The sequence below is a fragment of the Canis aureus genome, chromosome 1 (genome assembly GCF_053574225.1).
Source record: "Canis aureus isolate CA01 chromosome 1, VMU_Caureus_v.1.0, whole genome shotgun sequence".
NCBI lineage: Eukaryota > Metazoa > Chordata > Mammalia > Carnivora > Canidae > Canis > Canis aureus.
In genome coordinates, this window is record NC_135611.1 from 72,675,860 (window position 1) to 72,697,464 (window position 21,605).

General features: G+C 43.3%; 1 protein-coding gene across 1 annotated transcript in view; it reads left to right on the plus strand.

Moving 5' to 3' along the window:
* Nucleotides 1-621: 621 nt before the first annotated feature.
* FBP2 (fructose-bisphosphatase 2) overlaps nucleotides 622-21,605 on the plus strand; it is a 32,828-nt gene continuing 11,844 nt past the window's right edge. Inside the window, exons 1-4 of the mRNA XM_077904582.1 lie at nucleotides 622-920; nucleotides 5,235-5,397; nucleotides 7,621-7,713; nucleotides 19,779-19,919. Of these exons, the coding sequence (XP_077760708.1) occupies nucleotides 751-920; nucleotides 5,235-5,397; nucleotides 7,621-7,713; nucleotides 19,779-19,919 (567 nt within the window). The 5' untranslated portion in view covers nucleotides 622-750. The remainder of the gene's footprint in view (nucleotides 921-5,234; nucleotides 5,398-7,620; nucleotides 7,714-19,778; nucleotides 19,920-21,605) is intronic.

Here is a 21,605-nt window from a genome sequence, read left to right on the forward strand (position 1 = left end):
AGGTTGGGGGCTGGGCTGGTGGTAAGGACTCTCATGTTTCTTTATGTTCTCTAGTGTTTCCGTTCAGTAAGCAGGTGGTATTTTTGAATTCAAAGCACAAGTCTAGAGGAATTGATAAAACAACCCTGATGTGAAGCACCATGCTAGGAATGTAATTTTCTTCTTCTAGTTTTGATATCTATTATAGATACCCAGTCAGTCGTACGTGCTTTTTGGAAATAAAAAGCACCCTTTCCAAATGCTTATAAAAGACCGCAGGCTAAGAGGTCCCAGGATTGCCATTATTTTATTAGGTGACCTATACCCCAGATAAGATATCTGCCAGTGTGCCACTGGGGAATTAGGTTCTGCAGGAGATACATGTAAAGCCTTCCAAGTCCTTGCATGAGACGGTTTTGTGGATCATTGTTTTTAGTGGCTGGATTTCTTTTCTCCCACCACTTACTTAATAATTGCCTCCTAGGATCTTTAAAGAAAAAAGGTTCATCAAGAGAAAGCAGGTGCGTGTTTCTGGGCTGCCTGATTCTATTTACGGCTTGCTTGGTGCTTTGGCAGCCTTCAAAATCAGGCTCACCAGAGAGGTTTCCTTGAAGGCTTGCCCAGTTATCTGAATCACGTGGGTTGGGGCACCTTTTCCTTAAAGGTCCTGGCAGGGCTCGCAGACACCAGCTCAGACACCGAGGAGCCCCAGGCTTCAGAGATAAACAAGCCTCCCCGGGAGAAAAGAAGGATTTGAAGTTACCCGCCGCGATGTCGGACAGAAGCCCCTTCGAAACGGACATGCTCACCCTGACCCGCTACGTTATGGAGAAAGGGCGTCAGGCCAAAGGGACGGGGGAGCTCACGCAACTGCTGAACTCCATGCTGACGGCCATCAAAGCCATCTCCTCGGCTGTGCGCAAGGCCGGCCTGGCCCACCTGTGAGTCTGGGGGAGCAGGGGCGGTGCCGGAGCCGCCCTGGCACGCAGGGGCTCGGGCCCAGGGGGCGTGGGCAGGCCGCGGGGGCCTGGGCCAGCTCGGTGGCAAAAGCCGTTTGCCTCTGTGCCCTGGAGGGAAGGTGCTTTCCAAGTTTCTGACTTTGATAAAGGGGCTTTTGACTTGTTCAAGAAAGGAACAAAAATCCTTGGGAGACGTGATATGGAGAAAAAAATACATGTTTTCTTTTTCCTTTTTTTTTTTTTTTTAAGATGGGTTTTTTTTTTAATTTTTTTTAATTTTTATTTATTTATGATAGTTACAGAGAGAAAGAGAGGCAGAGACACAGCAGAGGGAGAAGCAGGCTCCATGCACCGGGAGCCCGATGTGGGATTCGATCCCGGGTCTCCAGGATCACGCCCTGGGCCAAAGGCAGGCGCCAAACTGCTGCGCCACCCAGGGATCCCTCCTTTTTTTTTTTTTTATATGTAACTTTTCCAGTTGCAATGTATTATAATGATGATAAGCTTAGGGGCTCGTTGCATTAAAGACATAGATTGAATTATTGTGACTTGTCTCTCGTGGCACAAAGAAACAGCGAGGAAGACTTACTTCGCTTTATGCTCTCAGCAGATATGAGCCGTTTTATTGCCGTGAACTCTGTCGATGTGCTCAGGCTAGGAATCATTTACCAAATAACTTCCTGTCCTGGAGGTCCAGGCTTACTATGGAAGGAGTTTTTGCTTTTAAAACAAATTTTAAACTTCTTCTCGGTGACTCTTTATCTTCTTCCCTAGTTGGTGTGCAGCAAGCTGGAAGTGTTCTGTGTCTCTAGGAGGAGGGAATGCAGAGCGTTCTTCTGCTTTGTTCTCTTCCATACTCTGTCTAGGCACAGAACGAGGCCACATTCATGCTACAGCTGCTGACTGTCACAGCTGCTGACCTTAAAAAATAAGTCTGTTATTTTACCAGTAAAGATTAGTTTATTGGAGAATAATAGAGAATTGCAATATGGGACAAGCAAGCCATGCCAAAAACCATAGGCTGGTCCAACAAAGGAAAAGAAGACTATTTATGGAGAAGGAAATTGGCAGGGGTTGTTTTGAACAAAAGTGAAAAGAAAGGGTTCAGGGCCATCATGGTTTCTTATTGGCTGAGTCGCTGGGGTAGTTAGTTACTTGTAGGAGATGCAATGTAGGTCTTCCCCTGTAGACGCCTGAAATTGATGATTTCCTGAAGGATTCTTCTTTTGGGGTCTGGACTTGACAACACTTCCTGCAATGACCTCCAGTGGCACAGTGTGAGGGCTCCCCCTCCTGGCTCAATTTTAGTAAGGTTTCCCTTTTTAAATTTTCACACAGCCCAGTGTCGGGTTTAGATCTGCTATAAAAAGAAGCTTTCTCTGGGGTTCCATTTTCTTTGTAGCAATTCCAATGAAGGTCCTCTCAAAAGTTGAAGGAACTTGTTATTATCATTCCTCCAAAATGAGGAAATAACAGAATCTAATGATTTAAAATATTAATTCTTAACAATTATGTTCTTTTAACAACAACACATAAATTTGATAGCATTATGGGGTGCCTGGGTGGCTCAGTCGGTTAAGTGTCTGACTCTGATCTCAGCTCAGGTCTTGATCTCAGGGTCATGAGTTCAAGCCTGGTGTTGGGCTCCACACCCAACACCAGGCTTACTTAAAATGGAGCTTACTTAAAATGGAGCATTATGAATGGCTTTCCTCACTCTCTGTTTATTGCTGTAACTGTATTATCACCCCATTCAGTGTTAATGGCCAAGCTCTATGCTTAAGGACCTCCATGATGCGAGGTGCAGCCATCTGTCTCTGCCTGCTCCTACCAGGTCATGGGCCATGCTGAATGACACTAAAAAGTGACTTTTCCTGTCCCCGGATATGGGCCCTGCTATGCTTAGAGCCATTTTCTGGGCATCTCCAATGCTTGCTGACACTTCAGTATTATTCACCCACCTTCATGTGCTCTTCCTCTGTTCAGGATGCAGTGGCTGCAGTGATAGGGTTGTACTAATCAGCCTCAGAACTCTAACTTTGTGACTATTGAGTGTCCAGATGAAGTGGACTCAGGAATTGGATAATAGGTTGTTCATCGAAGTTGGGGCTCTTCCTTCCATGTGATTGTCTACTCTTGCCAGGACTCAGTTTCCCACTTGTAAAATGGTGGGGAAGTTAACAGCCCCCAACTTCTAGGGGGGTTGTAAGGCTTAGTGAATCCCTGAGATGTAGATTTCAACAGTGCCAGATCCATAATAATACATGTTCAGTAGATGCTCATTTTTACACTGGTTCCAAGCCCAGATCTGGGGAAATTTGCCAGCTGTCTGGTCCATGCTGCCGATTGTCCACTAGGTGACAGGTGCAGCCCGTGAATCTAGACGTCACTCTACCTTTCAGCTCCACCTTCAGCTCCCCCCGGGCTGGGGGAGCCCCACGGCCTCCTAATTCAGATGACACCCTTCTCCTGGTCCCTCGGTAAGAAACACCAAAATGGCACTGTGAGAAGCCTATTGTCTGGAAAGTCCTTCTTCCTAACAAAATGCTGAGATTATTTTAACAGGACCCTGGAATTGCTTCACACCAGAAGGTGGGCTCTCTGTCCTGGAGCAACTCTGCTCATGAAAATGGGACTTTCACAGACTCCCGCCCCTTTCCCATTCTGGGGGCCCTCAAGCCCCTCATTCTTTTGCTTCCTTTTTTCTGGGAAAAAGCACAAACTCCATGGATGCAAAAGGGATCAGAAATTTTCAAGTTTTTTCTTCTTTTTTTGTCTGCTCATTGCTGTAGGAAGAAGGGACTGCTAGAATGCTTCTCCTGGAAACATCTTCATGGTTATCTACTGTCAAAGTGGTAGGATATGCACTTAAAAATTGTCACTGAAGCTTTAATATTAGTTAAAATGGTACAAGATATTGTCCTGCAGGATATAAAGCCCTCTTACCCCCACGACCTAACTCAGAGCAGTTGTCAGACAATTAGACCTCATTATGAATGAGCTCCCATTCTTTCTGGAAGGAAGGGTTTGATGGAGGTTAAGGTTAGACAGCACCTGGAGGAAGGCCGTCAGTCAAGGAAGAGGGTGGGAATAGAGTTGTCCCCTGCTTAGGGTAGATCATTAGTCTCAATCCTGGCTGCCTGTTAGAACCACTTGAGGATTCCTTCGACAAATAAATGGCATTAAGAAAAAGAAAATTACTTTCCTGCCATGCCTTCTTCACATGTATTCAGTGAACATGTATTGAGCATCTACTACGTCCTTGGGCACTATGGAAACCAGGACAGAAGGCCGCCGTTCTAGGATTCAGTGGGCAGATAATCTAGCAGGAAAGGTATTCCCATGAACAGATTGGGAACTGCTGTGGAGGAGATGACTGGGGCGCTGGTGTGTGGTGAGACCAGGGAAGCTTTCAGAAGGAATCAGGAGGAAGAGTTGGAAGAAGCTGATGGTTGGCAGACAGCATTCCTGTGGGAGGAACACCACGAGTGAGGGTGAGAAGGAGAGGAGCAGTTTTCTGGGTGCTGGTGGCAACAGGACCTTTGTGGCAGTTGAAATGAAAAAGGCTTGAGTGGGGTAAGAGCCACGCCACCCTTGGAGAGAAGAGTGTGGGGGTAGGGCAGCAAGCCCAGGGGTGCCAGTAAGGCAAGTGTGGTGGGGCCTTAAGCCCATGTAGGAATGCTGGGTGAGACCAGAGTGATCTGGCTGGCATGTGAGAAGGATCCTGCCCATGATCGTGGAAGGTGGGAGATCTTTGCAGACCGGTGTTCTAAAACATAAAGCTAGCTAGAGTTTTTCTTACCTTGCTCAAATGGTGGTGAAGAATGAAATCAGTTAAATCTGTCCCCAAGTTTCCTTCCTAAGTAATGCAAACATACCACAAGGCAATTTTTCATCCTGCCCACCAGGCCTAACCACTGGAGGGTCATCAACAAATACTTGCAATTTCAGCCCCAGAAAGCCACAGGCCTTGACTCTTTGGGGTCAGGAATGCAGGCAATGTGTCTGACTTTATGAGCTAGCTCTTCCCCTCACTCCCCACTGCCAAATGCAGGTTTGTATTTTATTACGATTGAATCCTGGTTAGCATCATTGTGAGAAGAAGGGGACCTGACAATATCCCTGGGGTGTGAGGCAGCAAGGTTGAGAGTCACCGCTGGGGGACATGTTATACTTGGTCTGTACAATGTGGAGACTCCATGGCCGTGAAGGGGGTGGTGGGATGCAATGGTGGTGTCTTAGCATCTGGACTTTGCTGGAGTAGGGATTCCTTCATTCAGACCTTCCTCTTCTTAGGTATGGAATTGCGGGAACTGTGAACGTGACCGGGGATGAGGTGAAGAAACTGGACGTGTTATCCAATGCCCTGGTCATCAACATGCTGCAATCCTCCTATAGCACTTGTGTCCTGGTTTCGGAGGAGAATAAAGATGCCATCATCACACCCAAGGAGAAGAGGGTGAGTGTGGGGCCCACACGCAGATCCCCCTTCACCAGTAGGTGGTACGACTGAGTTGGGAAGACGTTTTGGTTTTCTTGCTTTTCTGTAGTTTCTGAGATTTTCTTCTATTCCTTAACTTTTGTTTTCTTTTGGAAAAAAAAATGGGTTGCATACTTCTTTAGTTAGAAGTCTTAGGCTGTCTAGTGAAAAAAAAGTTCCATAATGAGGTGATTCATTTAGGAAATAAATCAAAGTAATTTACTGAAAATGCCTCAGCAGGTGGAGTTCATGGGTTTTCGCTTCATGTGCTCGGAACAAGTGCTGCTTTTTTTTTTTTTTTTTTTTTGTGGCTTCAAAATCATCAAGTCCAATAAAAAGTGGAGTTCCTGGGGAGAGCAGGAACTGCTCCACTCCACTTCTATTCCCCATCTCACACTTCTCAAGGGGGCTCCGGTTTCAGCAGAGATTTCTTCATGCCTGACAAGCTGTTAAATTCATGTAGGAAAGAAATCATAAAGATTGTGTCCTCTTGCCTTCATACATTGGCAAACTTGCTCAGTGCAGGGCATGACCAGGGAGGGTCTGTAGTCATTCTGGTTTCATAAACAATTCATTAAAGACAGATTTTCTGGTGGCCAAAAATTCAATCCATGTTCAGCTGTGATACAAAAGAAATACTGAGACTGGTCCTTGTTTTATACATTGGGTATTGAAGACCATTTCTTCATAATTAGCTGAGTGTATGGAAGAGGTAAAGCCAAATTTATTAAACACCTGTTGTAAACCACTGACTGTGCAAAGTACTTTACTCTCATCTCATACAATTTAAACTAGAGTACACTGATTATTTTCAACATTTAGTTCCCACTGACATGCCCCTGATCGTCTCTCCGATCTAATCTATCACTTTCTTCCCCAGTTGGCCTATCTACATAGGTCTTAGTGCTAGTTCTTCTTTTTTTTTTAATTTTTATTTATTTATGATAGCCACAGAAAGAGAGAGAGAGAGAGAGAGAGAGAGAGAGGCAGAGACATAGGCAGAGGGAGAAGTAGGCTCCATGCACCGGGAGCCCGATGTGGGATTTGATCCCGGGTCTCCAAGATCGCGCCCTGGGCCAAAGGTAGGCGCCAAACCGCTGCGCCACCCAGGGATCCCCTTAGTGCTAGTTCTTGAACATTTTCCAGCATATGCTAGATATTCAACAGATATCCATTGAGTGAATGCATGCATGAATGAATGGGCTCAGTTGAATTATCTACAGGGAGAATGGGGAATTTCCAAATTTATGGATTATCCCACTTTTTAGCCTACCTTCACCCCCATTGAGGAAGGAATAAAAAAGAAAGAAATGTCAGCTTAAGCTAGGGCATTACTCACCAAAAGTCAGGGAAAAGTAATTTCAGTGGTTAGGAGAAATGATTCCCATCTAACCTGATATTATATTACCTGTGTTTAATTAGCCAGGAGACTCTGACCCCATCACTAAAGTGCTCCTGGAACCCCACATAGGAAGCCTGTAAAAAGTATCTGGTGTTTTCCATGGAATGTCAGCTGGAACAGTCTGGTGCAGCAGTGTGTGTGGGCTAGAACGATCCCACTCACTCTGTCTTCTGGTCTTTGCATAGGGCAGGTGGGTTGGATGCAGCAAAGCCTAGGACTTTTTTATTCCCCTGACTACTTATGCTTACTAGCTCTCTTAATAAGACAGATCCAGAGGCCCTGGGGCATTGTTCTGAGATTTTCCAGTCTTTTGGCAAAAACATTCCAAAATGAGGAAAGGCTATCTTCAGAGTGGTTCAGAAAGAATCATGAATAAATCCGTAACTGACCTTCCCGTGGGTATGGGTAGAGCTAGCCCAGGTTTATTTTCAGCTTCTCCACCTCTTCTGGGCTAGGTGCCACTTTCAGACCTGGTTTCTTCTCACACCTCCAGCAGCTCTGAGCTCCCAGTGGACCCACACAAGAGGGGAGGGTGGTGCCAGAGGAGGCCTGGAGGTGGATGGGACCTCAATCGCCCCATGTGGGCATCAACTCATCAGTCTATGGGCAGGTTGGCCTGAGCTCATGATTCATAGATGCTGATACACTTTGCCATCCTCAGGTAATTATATTTTTTGATAAGGATATCCTTTTGCTCTAAATCACTTTTTGATATAGTGTTACCTGCTGTGTACAGACATTTACAGAGTGTGTTGTTTGGAAGGGAACCAATCAGGTGGCTCTTCCCTCTGTGCATTTAGGGGAAGTATGTGGTCTGCTTTGACCCATTGGATGGATCTTCAAACATTGACTGCTTGGCCTCCATTGGAACCATCTTTGCCATCTATAGAAAGGTGAGTAGATAGTCTGATCTTTAATGCCCCTTCCCTCTGGTAGTTTCTGGAAGGTTCCTGGGCTGGGAGTCACAAGGTTGGAGTTTTAGCCTTTGTCCTCCCACTAAACAGACACACCACTGTAGGCAAACCATAACTTGCTCTGCCTTGGGATCCTTACTGGAAGAACTGACCTGGTACTTTTCCAACTGCCTTCTTTACCACACTGGTGGGAAGATAAGGTAAGATGACAGATGGGGCCTGGGTTTGGAGATGGGGATGTGACACAGATATCAGACATAGTATTAGGTTCCTGGTGGTATTTGAAGACTTACTCTGTTTCTTCATTATGTTTCTCAAATCTTACTTAGCCATGCACTTAGAGGCTTAAAGCAATGACCATTTATTATCTACCATTTTGTAGGTCAGAAGTCTGACAAGCATGGCTGGGTTCCCTGCTCAGGGTCTCATAAGGCCAAAATCTGGGTTTCGGCCAGCCTGGCCTCCTCCTAAGAGGCTGGGGGTGGGGGAATTAGCTCCGATGCTCATTTAGGTTATTGGCAGAGTTCAGTTCCATTCCTGTTATAGGTTGGAAGTCCTTGGCTTTTTGGGCTGATTGATGCTGTGGCCATTCTCAGCTTCTAGAGGCTTCCTACATTCTGTGGCTTATGAGTCCTATGTCCTCCAAGGGGGCAAAGGCAGGCCAAGTCTTTGTCAGACTTCTAATCTCTCTGATATCCCCACATTGCCTCATCTCCCCTGCTCTCAACCACAGAAAGTTCTCTGCTTTTGAGGACTCATTTGATTCGATTGGGCCCATCTGCACAATCCATGATGATCTCTCTATTTTAAATTGGTTACCCTAATTACATTTGCAAAGTCCCTTGTGCCACATAATGCAACACGGTCACCTGTTCTAGAGATTAGGATCTCTTTGAGGAGTTTCACCTACCCCACATACCTAACAACAGCAAATATCTTATGGGTTGGTTTGTGACCATCCAGTATCACCAGAGGCTTAAGGTCAAACCACATTATACACACTAGATCTCAATTTGAGGATCAGTCCTCACTCCAATCAAAATGGCTGGGCCTCTGGCCTGGGGCTTTCAGGCGGAAGGAAGACCTAGGGTGCTGGATGGTCTTAAGGCTTGTTCAGTTGGGTAATCTGCCCTCCAGTCTGGTGTTAGAGGCCCATACTCATGTCTCTGGCTTGATAGTACACATTCTTTCCACTAAACTGCTTGTGATCAAACAAATTGTAAGCATCACTGATTTTCTACACTACGATTTGGCACTAATTCTATAATGTGCATGTAATTAATTTTCTCTGAGTGTTTTTCATAGTACTCTTAGATGATAAACAAGGAGGAGAATTGGGTCTGTCCCATGTCACCTAATGGGTTGTCTGTAGATGTTGCTATTGCAAGATATTTTTGCCTGGCTGATGGTTGTCCAAAGAAACAGGCCAGAATTTGATTTTTGGAGGCAAAAGCTTAGCAGAAAAGTAACTGTAGCAGGATATGTGAGTTAGTCTAAGCTTTTTTTCTGAGGAGAAAATCAAGAAGCAGGCCTGGGCTCTGCTACTTCTGTTTTGGAGAACCAGATGGAGGCCAAGCCAGCCTAGACTGGGAGGAATCTCTGAGAATTTTGCTTTCCCAGTTGATGCTTCTCTCTCTCTCTTTTTTTTTTCTCTTGCAAAGAGAGAAAAGGAAACTTCTGCTGAAGGAGCGGGAGAGAATGACCCAAGACACTTTCTCTGCTATTTGAGAAAGTGAAAGACTAAGATGAAGTTTTGAAATTAGGCAAAAATGAGCTAGGTGAAAAAAGGAGCTTTGCTTCTCCCTTTGAGGTACAGCTTAGAGATTAAAAATAAAGAGATGGATGGTGTGATCTTTTGGAGTTTCTGGAAAAAGACCCAGTTGTACCTTTCAGGTGGTTTTAAACATTGGCTTTTTCATTATGGCTAATACTATGGACTGCTGAGCATGAGCCTGGCACTGTTGTGCCCATCTGTAAGCATAGTGCTCCTGGGTCAGTCCTTGCCTCAGCCTGTGAGGCAGGTGTTCATACTGCTATCACTTTTTTACTGGTGAACAAATGGAAGCACAGAGAAGTTAAGTAACTTGACTAAAATCACCAGTTAGTACATGGCAGGTCAGGGGTTCAAACGGGCTCTCCAACTCCACCATCCACAGCTCTTAATAGCTTCTCACTCCCCTCCAGTTCTGTTGAGATATAGTTGATATATAACATTGTATTAAAATAGGTGAACAATATAATTATTAGATTTGATAGTATACACACACATACACACATATGGTATATATACATCTATACCATAGTATACATATGGTATACATACATATATATTTATACATTTATACATACATATATATATGTGTGTGTGTATATATATTTGGTAAGATGATCACCACAATAAGTTTGGTTAACAAATTACCTCACATACTTAAAAAAATAAATATTTTTTTTTCTGGTCATGAGAACTTTTATGATCTGCTCTCATAGCAACTTTCAAATGTATAATCAGTATTGTTAACTGTAGTCACCATGCTGAGTCACATTACATCCTTAGGATTTATTCATCTAATAACTGGAAGTTTGTACCTTTTGGCCACCTTCACCCATTTGCCTCTCACCCTTCCACCCTTGCCTGTGGCAACTACCAATATGTTCCTAGAAAAAAAAACATAGGATACCTACCTTCATGCCTATGGGGAAGGTAAGTGCTTCTTCAACAAGAGATAGAAAGCAATAACCACGAAAGAAAAGGCTAATGAACTGTAGTTCATTAAAATTAAGAGCTTTTGTTCATCAGAAGACAAAATTAACAGAGTAAAAAGGTTACTACAGATTGGCAGGAAAAGATTTTCAGTATTTCCAACAAGGAACTCCTATGCAGGATAAATAAAGAACTTCTACAATTGAAAAAAACCCCACTGACCTAATCAAAGGGATGAGCAGACTTGAACAGACTAAAGAGATTTTTTCCCTACAATTGGCTAATGAGCACAAGAGAGATGCTCAACATCATTGGTCATTAGGGAAATGGACATTAAAACAATGAGACGGGATCCCTGGGTGGCGCAGCGGTTTGGCGCCTGCCTTTGGCCCAGGGCGCAATCCTGGAGACCCGGGATCGAATCCCACATCGGGCTCCCAGTGCATGGAGCCTGCTTCTCCCTCTGCCTGTGTCTCTCTGCCTCTCTCTCTCTCTGTGACTATCATGAATAAATAAATAAAATCTTTAAAAAAAAAAAATAAAACAATGAGACATCATTCATCCCCACAAGAATGGCTAAAATGAAGAGTGCATACCAAGTGTTGATGAAAACACTGGAATTGTTGTACATTTTTGTACATTGTAGGAATAAAAAATAACACAAACACTTTGGAAAGTTGGGATGGCACCTACTGATGGTAAACATTAGGGTCCAGCAAGTCCACTCCTGGTACACACCGAAGGTAATTGAGTGTTCATGTCTGCCCAAAGACATGTGACAAATGATTCATAATAATGAATAATGATTCATAATATCTCCCCTGACGGGAAAACAAAGCCCAAGTGTGTATCAATATTAGAATGGATAATTGTGGCACATTCATACAACAGAAAGCTACATAGAATGGAAAAGAACAAAAGACTGTGGTGTGCAAAAACACAGATAAAATTGCAAAGACATATTGTTGTGAAACATAAGCCAGATACGAAAGGACACATGCTTTGTGATTTCATTTATATGAAGTTCCAAAATGGGCAAAGGTGATTATCTTTTTGTTGTCAACATGAGAAAGGGCAGTGTAGAAGTTACATTTGGGGGAGGTGATAATGATTGAGGAGGGCACAAGAGTCTGCTAGCTTGTTGGAAATGTTCTATAAATTTATCTTGGTAGTTACATGAGTATATACTACACATATGTGAAAACTCAGTGAGCTGTACAGTTCAGATTTGTGTTCTTTGCTATGTGTAAGATACCTCAATTAAAAAAAAGAAAAGATCTACTTTTCCACACAGTGAGCCTTTGCAATTGCCATTAACTTTACTGGTAAGCGACCATGGGATGCATCCCTTCCTTACATGTGACAGATTTAGATATTTTATTGGGGTATGAAGAAATAAAAAGGCCAGAGAAAGAGAACATCAGATCATTTGCAAACTACTCTGAGATTTTCTGAGAAGAGTGTCATAGCAATAGACATGACTAATATGAAGTAGATTTTTGAAATCTCAAAACCAGAAAAAATGAGCCTTTCTTTTTTCCATGCACTGAAAAAAATTACAGATGGGCTAATGAATTTTGTGGAGAGATGGAGGATGAAACTAGAAACAAAACATAGGAGACTATTAGTCTGGCCTTGTCTTGATGTAGGAGAAATTATATCTAACTGTAAAGACAAGAGAAGAAAATAATATGGGCTGTAATGAATAATTTTAATTACCAAAAAATTGCACTGTGAAAGAAAAGGACACTGTAAATACAATTAAAAAGCAGATGGCACTTGGGGAAAATAAGTTAACACATATAAGGTGTTACTGTCTCTCAATGTAAAAGGGTATTAATATAAACAACAAGTGGGACGCTTGGGTGGCTCAGTGGTTGAGTGTCTGCCTTTGGCTTAGGGTGTGATCCTTGGGTCCTGGGATGGAGTCCCACATTGGGCTCCCTGCATGGAGCCTGCTTCTCCCTCTGCCTGTGTCTCTGCCTCTCTCTCTGTGTCTCTCATGAATAAATAAATAAAATCTTTTAAAAAAATAAAATAAACAACAAGAAGACAAATATCCTAAGAGAAAAATACACAAAGACTTGAAATGGGCAACTTACAAAATAAGAAATAAAAATGGACAAGAAGCTTATGAAGTTTACATTTTTAACTATAAAAAATGGAAATTAAAACAAAAGAAATATAATTTTTTTCAGCCATCAAATAGGCTAAGATGAAAATAATAGTGCTCTCTTATGTTCATCAGATTGAATTAAAGCAAATGCTTTGGGGTGCCTGGGTGGCCAGTTGGTTAAGTGTCTGATTCTTGATTTTGACTCAGGCCATGACTACTGAGCATGGAGCCTGCTAAAAGGTCTTTCTCTTCTTCTCCCTCTGCCGCTCCCCACACCCCACCCCACTCTAACTCATGTACATACTCTCTCTCTCAGAAAAAAAAAAAAGCAAATGCTTTTTATCACTGATGGTAATGTTATAAGTTAATACAATTTTTCTGAGGGACAACTTTTCAATGTGTATCAATAGTCTTCTACCCAATAATTTCATTATTTGGAATTTTTCTTTGGAGAGTAATCAGAGAAACACATATTTGTACATTAGACTGTTCATCTCAAAGTTATTTTGGTATTTTTAAAAAATTAGGAGGCATCAGAAGAAAAATAAGGGAATTCTATAAATACCTCTACACACATAAGTCTGACAACTTAGATGAGATGGAGCAATTCTCCAAAAAGTGCACTCTGTTAAGAGGATGAACACACAAGCTACAGAATGAGAGAATATTTTTGCAAACCAATCTGACAAAGGACTCCTATCTAAAACATATAAGAGCTCTCAAAACTCAATAGTAAAAAAACTCTGAATGATCCAAGCAGAACGTGGGACATGAAGAGACATGTCACCACACAGGTGAAATTGTTTGTTGGCAAATAAGCACATAAAAAGATGTTCAACATCACTAGCCATTAGGGAAATGGAAAGCGAGACCATGATGAGACATCACTGTACACATACTAGAACCCCTCAAATACAAAATAGTGACAACATCAAATGCTGGCAAGGATGCAGAGAAATGACGTCCCTTATGTGTGGCTAGTGGAAATGTAAAGTGACACAGCCACTTGGGAAGAATTTGGCAATTTCTTCATTTACCCCAGAAGAATGAAGACTTGTGTCCACACAAAAACCTGCCCATGATTTTTTGTGACAGCTTTATTTGTAATAACCCACAACTGGAAATAACCCAAATGTCCTACAACAGGTGAATGGTTGAACAGTGATATATGCATACCATGGAGAATCACTCAGCAATAAAATGTAATAAACTATCGATACAATAACAATGTCAATAGATCTCAATGGTGTCAGGCTGAGTGAAAAAAGACAATTTCAAATGTTCACAAACAGTATGATCCCATTTATGCAACAGTCTCTAAAAACATACGTATACAGGGGTGACTGGGTGGCTCAGTTGGTTGAGCATCTAGCTCTTGGTTTGGGCTCAGCTAGCAAGTGATTTCATGGGTTGTGGGATTGAGCCCCATATCTGGCTTTGTGCTCAGTGGGAAGTCTGCTTAAAAGGTTCTCTCCCTCTGCTCCTATCCCAACCCCTGCACCCATGCATACTCTTTCTCTCAAATAAATAAGCAAACCTCAAAAAAAAAAAAAAAAAAGACAGACTTGTACAGCTGGAGAAAGATCAGTGGTTACCAGAGGTTGGGGATGGTGGAGTGGGAAGGAAGATGGGTATGACATAAAGAAGTAGCATGAGAGAGATTTCTCTGCTTGATGGGGTAGTTAGGTATCTTTATGTGGTGTCTACATATGTGATAAAATTACACAAAATGACACATAGACTTTTTTTTTTTAATTTTTATTTATTTATTTATTTATGATAGTCACAGAGAGAGAGAGGCAGAGACATAGGCAAAGGGAGAAGCAGGCTCCATTCACCGGGAGCCCGATGTGGGATTTGATCCCGGGTCTCCAGGATCGCGCCCTGGGCCAAAGGCAGGCGCCAAACCGCTGTGCCACCCAGGGATCCCGACACATAGACTTAATACCAATGTCAGTTTCCTGGTTTTGATATTGTACTACAGTAAAATATATGCAATGTAACCTTGAGGGAAATTGGGTGAAAGATACATGGTATCTCTGTACTATTTATGCAACTTCCTGTGAATCTATCATTTTAAAACAAAAAGTTAAATTTCAGGAAAAATCTAAATTTTATTTATTTATTTTTTTAAAGATTTTATTTATTCATGAGAGACACACACAGACACACAGAGGCAGAGACACAGGCAGAGGGAGAGGCAGGCTCCATGCAGGGAGCCCAATGTGGGACTCGACCCCGAGACTCCAGGATCACGCCCTGAGCTGGAAGGCAGATGCTTAACTGCTGAGCCACCCAGGTGTCCCAAATCTAAATTTTAAACAAGAGGTTGATTAAATTTGGGAATGCCTATGCAATAGCCTGCCCAGGCTGCTCCTGAAAAAGTATGTGTGCATGTACATATATGCATGTGTATAAATTTGCATGTGTATTTGCACGTCTATCAATTGAATGAAATAAACATGGGCCAGATTGCACCCAATGGTAGGAAAATAGGCATGAACAAGACAGTTGGCACCTGCCACCATGCAGCTTACAATGTGTTTAGGAAGGCAGATGTTAAACACAATGATGACGGTGTGTTGGCAGCTTCCGAGGAGAAGTACCGAGTATCTGGAAGACCAACTGTGAGGTTAGGGAAGGCCTCCATGGGGAAGCTGATGTTTCACCTGGGACTTGAAGGTTAACTATGAGTTCCTTAGGCAGAGGGTGTGAGGAGAAAGGAGCTGGCCATTCTGGCTAGAAAGAAGGTCATAGACAGAGTCTTGGAGCTCAGATGTAGGGAGGAATGCTCAAGAAGAGAAAAGGAGCTCAGTGTTGCTGGGTTGCGGGTAGAGGATGGTATTAGATGAGGGTGGTCAGCCAGAAGAGGACAGATCATGGAAGGCCTGTACAATGAATTAAGAATATCAGATGTTGAGGCAGTGGGAAGTCAATAAAGTGTTTTAAACAGAGAAGTGACATGAATCTGAATGGGGTAAGGGTGGAGTTGAGGGAACAGGCAGGAAGTGAAGGTCACCTGAGGCCAAGTGGTGGTGGTGGTGAGGATGGAGAGGGGGCCACAGAGCTGTGAAGAGTGGATGCCAGGAGTGACTGGGCTTAGTGACTGAGAGGAGGAGGGCATGGATGAGGGCAAGGAGGGTGGTCAGGGAAAGGGAGGGGTAGGTGACCCTCAGGTTTCTACTGGCAAGTGACAGTGCCATTTGCTGAAACAGGAAGCAATGGGAGCAGAGCAGGGATTTTGGGGAGTGAGATGGGGCAGACAAATTCTGTCTTGAGTTTGGTGTATCTGTGGGATACCTGACTAGGGATGTCTGGTGGGCAGGTGACTTTGAGGCTGGGCTCCCCGGGGAGATGAACATGGAGTTCTGGGAGTCATTGGCAGGTCTTAGGGCTTTGAACTCTGGTTGTGGGTGAGATTGCTGAGAAGTGTATAGACTACAAAGAGAGCTTTATTAGGGCTCTAGTATAAATCCCAAGAATGGATTAGGAAACTAAGGCAGGAATATGACCAGCCTCAGGGAAGGCTGGGACCAGAAAAGAGTCTCTTCTCTTGCCTTCCTGCCACGTGGACACTTCCTCTCTCTGTGGACCAAGTTTTCTCTGGCTCTCTGGCCTATGGCAGAAGAAAGGTGCCATCCCACAGCTCCCAAGTTGTCATAGACCAGAGTGTTCTAGCCCCAAATCTGGATTTCTGGAGTAGACTCTGATTGGGCCAGTTTGGGTCAGGCATCTATCCAAGCCCTCATTAAATTTATTTGTCTCACAGCAACTGAAGTATACACTTTGGATAGGTGGCAGTTAAGAGAGTCCATTTTGTACTGGTTAGATATTCCAAGGGTGGAGAGGACCCAGGAGGGGCACCTACATTTAAGGGGTCAGAAGAATAAGGTGGCAAAAGCAAGTAAGAAAGAACGGCTAGAGAGTTAGAAAGAAGGCTATGAAAGGTTCCTGGACCCAATTCCAATGTGGGGGCGGGGTCTCCACACAGCACCAGCAATTCTTAGATACTGGCAGGTGTCCAAGAATTCAAGTTATTTCTAACACTATCTACCTGGAGATAGCAACCATTTTCCCTGAATCTCTGGGTGTTTACCAATCCAGAAGCTCCTCAGACTCTAAAGGTTTTATGGAGGCTTCATTACATAGGCTTGATTGATTAAATCATTGGCCATTGGCAGTAGATTCAATCTCCATCCTTTCCATTGCTCCAGGAGGTCAGGGGGCGGGGCTGAAAGTTTCAATCTTCTAATCACAGAGGTTTGTTCTCCAGACAACAAGGCACCCTCCTTAGATGTGTCCAAAAGTCACTCATCAGCATGACAAAGACACTTTATCACTCTCAACACTAAAGGAAGTCTGAGGGTTTTTGGAAGCGTGAGCCAGGAACTGTGGGTGAAAAGTAAATATATATGAGAAATGCATTTTGGTCATCTGAATGCACAAATAAATATTTCTAATAAATCATAATATTGCAGGCTAGAAAAGAAGGAGGTAGACAGATGCTCAGGAGAGATCCATATCAAGATGAGACAGTAGCCAAGGGACCCAGCATTGCCCAGAGGTAGGGTAAGGAGGACTGGACAATGTGCTCTTGAGATAGTAGATGGGATCATATTTAGCAGCCTGCAGTGGGGACAGGAGAAGAAAGATAGCTAGTGTAAATACGTATTCTAGACTCCAGGATATATGAAGATGAGAATTGGCAATGGCTGGAGGGAGGTCTTGTGATCCAGAAAGTATTTTTTCTTATGTCTTTAAGCCAGAGAGTTCAACCTGTTATTAATAGCTAGTGAAGCCAGTGGGGAAGGAGTTGGTCTTTTCAAGCCACAACAGAGCCCAAAGGGCCATGAAGAGGGTGCTAGGCTGCATGGGGGCTGGAGGATCACAGCTCACAGGAAAGATAGCCTCTGGTCAGGGAGAAATCAGCAGGACAGAGCTCTGGTTTTATACATAGAAAATGTGGTCCTTCTGGGGCCAAATGAAGGTGTTTCCAAAGCTTCAATGGTGAAGACTAAAGATTTTAATAAAGAGCCTTTTCCTGAAGATTCTTAAGAACACATACTTTAGAGCAATGGTTCCCAAACCAGCATGCCTCAGAATCACCTAGAGGTCTGATTCTGAGGCCCAGAGATTCTGATATTATAGGTCTGGCCAGATTGGGGCGGAAGGCAAGTATTTGTACGCCTAACAAGATCCCAGGGGGTGCTTATGATGCTGGTCCACTTTGAGAATCTGTTTTGGGGCCTGGTTCCCAGAATCTGTATGTGGTCTGAAAATCTGAAAATAAGGCCAATTTACTGAACATATGAGCAAGTCAGATGGAAATGTAATTAGATGCAAGAAAAAAAGTTATTTGAAAGACTGTAAGGTGAGAAGATAAGGAAAAATCATTAAAGTAAATTTACCATTTTTTTTTTTTTGAGAGAGAGAGACCCTGCATGTGAGCAGGGGAGAGGCAGAGGGAGAGAGGGGGAGAATCTTAAGCAGACTCTGTGCTTAGTGCAGAGCCTGACCTGGGGCTTGATCTTACAACCCTGAGATCATGACCTGAGCAGAAATCAAGAATTGGACGCTTAATTGACTGAGCCACCCAGGTGCTCCAGGAATTTACCATCTTTAAAGATCGGTAAAATTTGATTTACAGTGAAGTCGTTAGGATATTACTAGCAAAGGGCCACTTGGCCCCATATTCTGTGACAGTATTGAGAAGGATGCTGGCTTAGGATTGGGAGATGTGGGTCCATCCTAGCTTTATCACTCACTGGTTTCAAAATGTGTGAGTACCTCTCCTGACCTCCATCCCTTCACTTTTAATGCGGGTTAGGGAGACTCTCCATTGTTTTACAAAAAGCATGATGATGTGAAAGTACTTTGAAACATACAAAGCCCCATATAAATAAAAATTACTATTTTACCCTGAAGAAGTTATTCTTCAGGGGAGTTAATTAGCATAATTGACATTTTTAATGTGTGTCTGATATACAGCTCAATATTGTTGTTCTGATTCCTATTTACATAAGCACCAATATGTCTTCATAATTTTTTAAAAAGATTTTATTTATTTATTCATGAGAGAGAGAGAGAGAGGCAGAGACACAGGCAGAGGGAAAAGCAGGCTCCATGCAGGGAGCCTGATCTGGGACTTGATCCTGGGACTCCAGGATCACACCCTGGGCCGAAGGCAGGCACTAAACTGCTGAGCCATCCAGGGATCCCCCTGTCTTCATAATTTTAAAGGTATTTTGTTCACCTCCACCACTTTGCAATTCTCTGGAGTTTTCTGCTCAACAGGAAATCACTATGTAGTATTTCTGGACTGGCCTTTTAGACAAAATCCACTGGTATCTAGAGAGAACAGGGCATTTAATTAAACAGCTGAGGTAGCTGTACTAGAAAACAGAGAGTGGGAAATCGAATAGCTCAGAAGCAGTGAGGCCAACAGTTTGTATTTAACCCTTGAGGACCAAGCACCACGTTCCTTGGGTATAAATAACAGACTATGGGAAAGTGAGTTTGGAGCCTCACCTTGTCACATTTGTCATAGCTATTCGCCATGGTCTGTGGAACTGAATCCATCTAGGTCTTCTGATTTGAAGAGTTGATTGAAGAGTGCCCATTTGCCTCTCCTTCAAAACTCCTTTCACATCTGCCATCCACAGTGATGTTAGGGTGGAGGTGGGGGGCAGGCAAGGGCAAGGCCTTCCAGGTACAGCATATGGAACAGGGAAGAGCCCTGAGCCAGGCTGCCTGGGCTTGACTCCAGCTCTGAGGCTTTCTAGTATCAGGTGAGTTATCCAAACATTCAGGCTCTGAGAGTTGCATCTACACAATGGAGATGATAAAGGTATTTCCTTCAGAATGTTGTTGAGTATGTATAACGAGATAGGGCACACGATCAGAGTTTCATGGCCTTGGTTGTTGTAACAGTCAAGGAGCATGGCTTATAATTATTAAGGGGGGCTGTGGTTTAGCATCTTGGGGTGCTTTGTGCAGGATGCAGGTGAATATGTTCAGAAACTAGGGAGAAGTGCTAGAATGGCCTTTGTTAATGGCTCAGCAGGAACCATTTGTTACCATGGTAATGCATCTCCTCCAGATGCATTTACCTCAGCTTAAAATTCTGAGAACTGCACTTCCTTCAGTGGAGATCTGAAGCCCAGGCCTCTGGCAAATGGTTCTTTCCAGAGACAGTAACACCCTATGTTTCTCTTTTCTCTTCTACAGACCTCAGAGGACGAACCTTCTGAAAAGGATGCTTTGCAGCCAGGCCGAAATATTGTGGCTGCAGGCTATGCCCTCTATGGTAGTGCAACCCTGGTGGCTCTTTCCACTGGGCAAGGAGTGGACCTCTTCATGCTTGACCCAGTAAGTACCCAGTATGGCCGTATCAGTACTTAGGACTCCATCTGCCTCTGTGCTTAATTCCAATCCACTGGGGTAATTTTTTGTCATTCTTAATACTTACTTTAGGGACAAGAGTATCTAGTTAGGGAATCAACACCAACATTAGAAATCATTAATGATCCCTGTCCAGTGGAGGGCATTTGAAGTGTTCTATAGGTTTGTCATAGCAACCCAGGCTCTGTCCTTAAGGAGTTTCTAATCCAAAAATGCATTCCACCTTTTTGACTTATGGGAATACAATAATTTAAAAAATCCTAATGTTGCCAATGTGTAGACAGAAACATGGATTTTTTAGAGTAGCACCATCCAATAAAACTTTCTGTGACCATGGATGTGTTCTAAATCTGGGCTGTCCAATATGGTAGCCACTAGCCTCCTATGGCTATTGAACATTTGCAATGTGGTTAGAGTGACTAAGAAACTCAGATTAACTTAAATTGCCACATGTGGCTAGTAGCTACTCTATTGGACAGCACAGGTTTGTGGGATTCCTGATCATGTACGTGTTCTTCCCAATTAAGTAAAGGATATTATCATATTAATGGTAAAGCTCAGAACATAGGCTGGAAATGGGCAGGTCTTGGGGACCAGGATACAGGAGTTCCAGGAATGGATGGGCTTGCAGCATGGCCAGTCTGGTCTGGACACTATCCCTGATTTTGTGTTTCTCACTCAGGTTTTAGTTGCCAGGGAGGAGTATCTAATTTGCCAAGCTAAGTCAAATGCCTGATTTTGGACCAGAGGAAGATCAGCTTAGTCTTCCTGGACTGGCATCCAATGAGAAGAGTTAACTCTTCAAAGGGAGTTAGGCTGCTTTTAGGAAGTGTTACTCCACACTGGGCTGCTCCAAAGCAACAAATGTCCACAGCAAGTTATTAAAGCTCATGAGCCAGAGACTGTCAGGAACTTGTCTATAATAGAAAGAAGTTGGGTTTACTGAATAAGGATGGATGTGCTGTTCTCTAGAAGAATGGTAGACTGTCATGCTAGGAGGGAGCTGGGATGGACTTTATAGCAAGTCGGCTTTTGCTTGATGGTCTCAAGAGGATTTAAGAAAGAGAGGGTCAGTTCTGGCTTGGGAGGAGGTACAATTAATGATTGTGTATCAGTAATTTTTATCTAGGAGGTGGGAAGATTAAAGCGAAGGTAGCGATTCATTGGTAAAGAAGAAGTCCCCACTCACATACAGCAGAAGAGAGATGTTTAGTTACTTTAGTGGTTGCTGAGTGTTCTCATCATTGTCTTGATTCAGACATGGTCAGCATGGTCCTGCCTCTTTATACTTTGGGAATGTAAATTCCTATGCTTATTAGGAACCTTCCAGTCTAGCTGATAGCTGTGAGCTGTCACCCTGGGGATTTCACTTTCTTAGTCTTTGAAGTTCATTAAAACTGATTATATTTCCAAGCCTAGATTTCCTCCTAGTGACTTAGAGAGACATCCAGCCTTTCAAGGTGTTACCTGCAGTCAGCTAATCACATCCATAAGCACTCAGATAAATAGGTACCTGAGGGATGTCCTGCAGAGTTACCATAGCTGGCACACTGGGCACCATTTTATTAGTAATTCTGTAGATTTCTTTCATGTCTATCCTTTTTATTCCTTATGCCAAGTGAATACAGTTTCTGATTGAAGGGATTTCCTCAT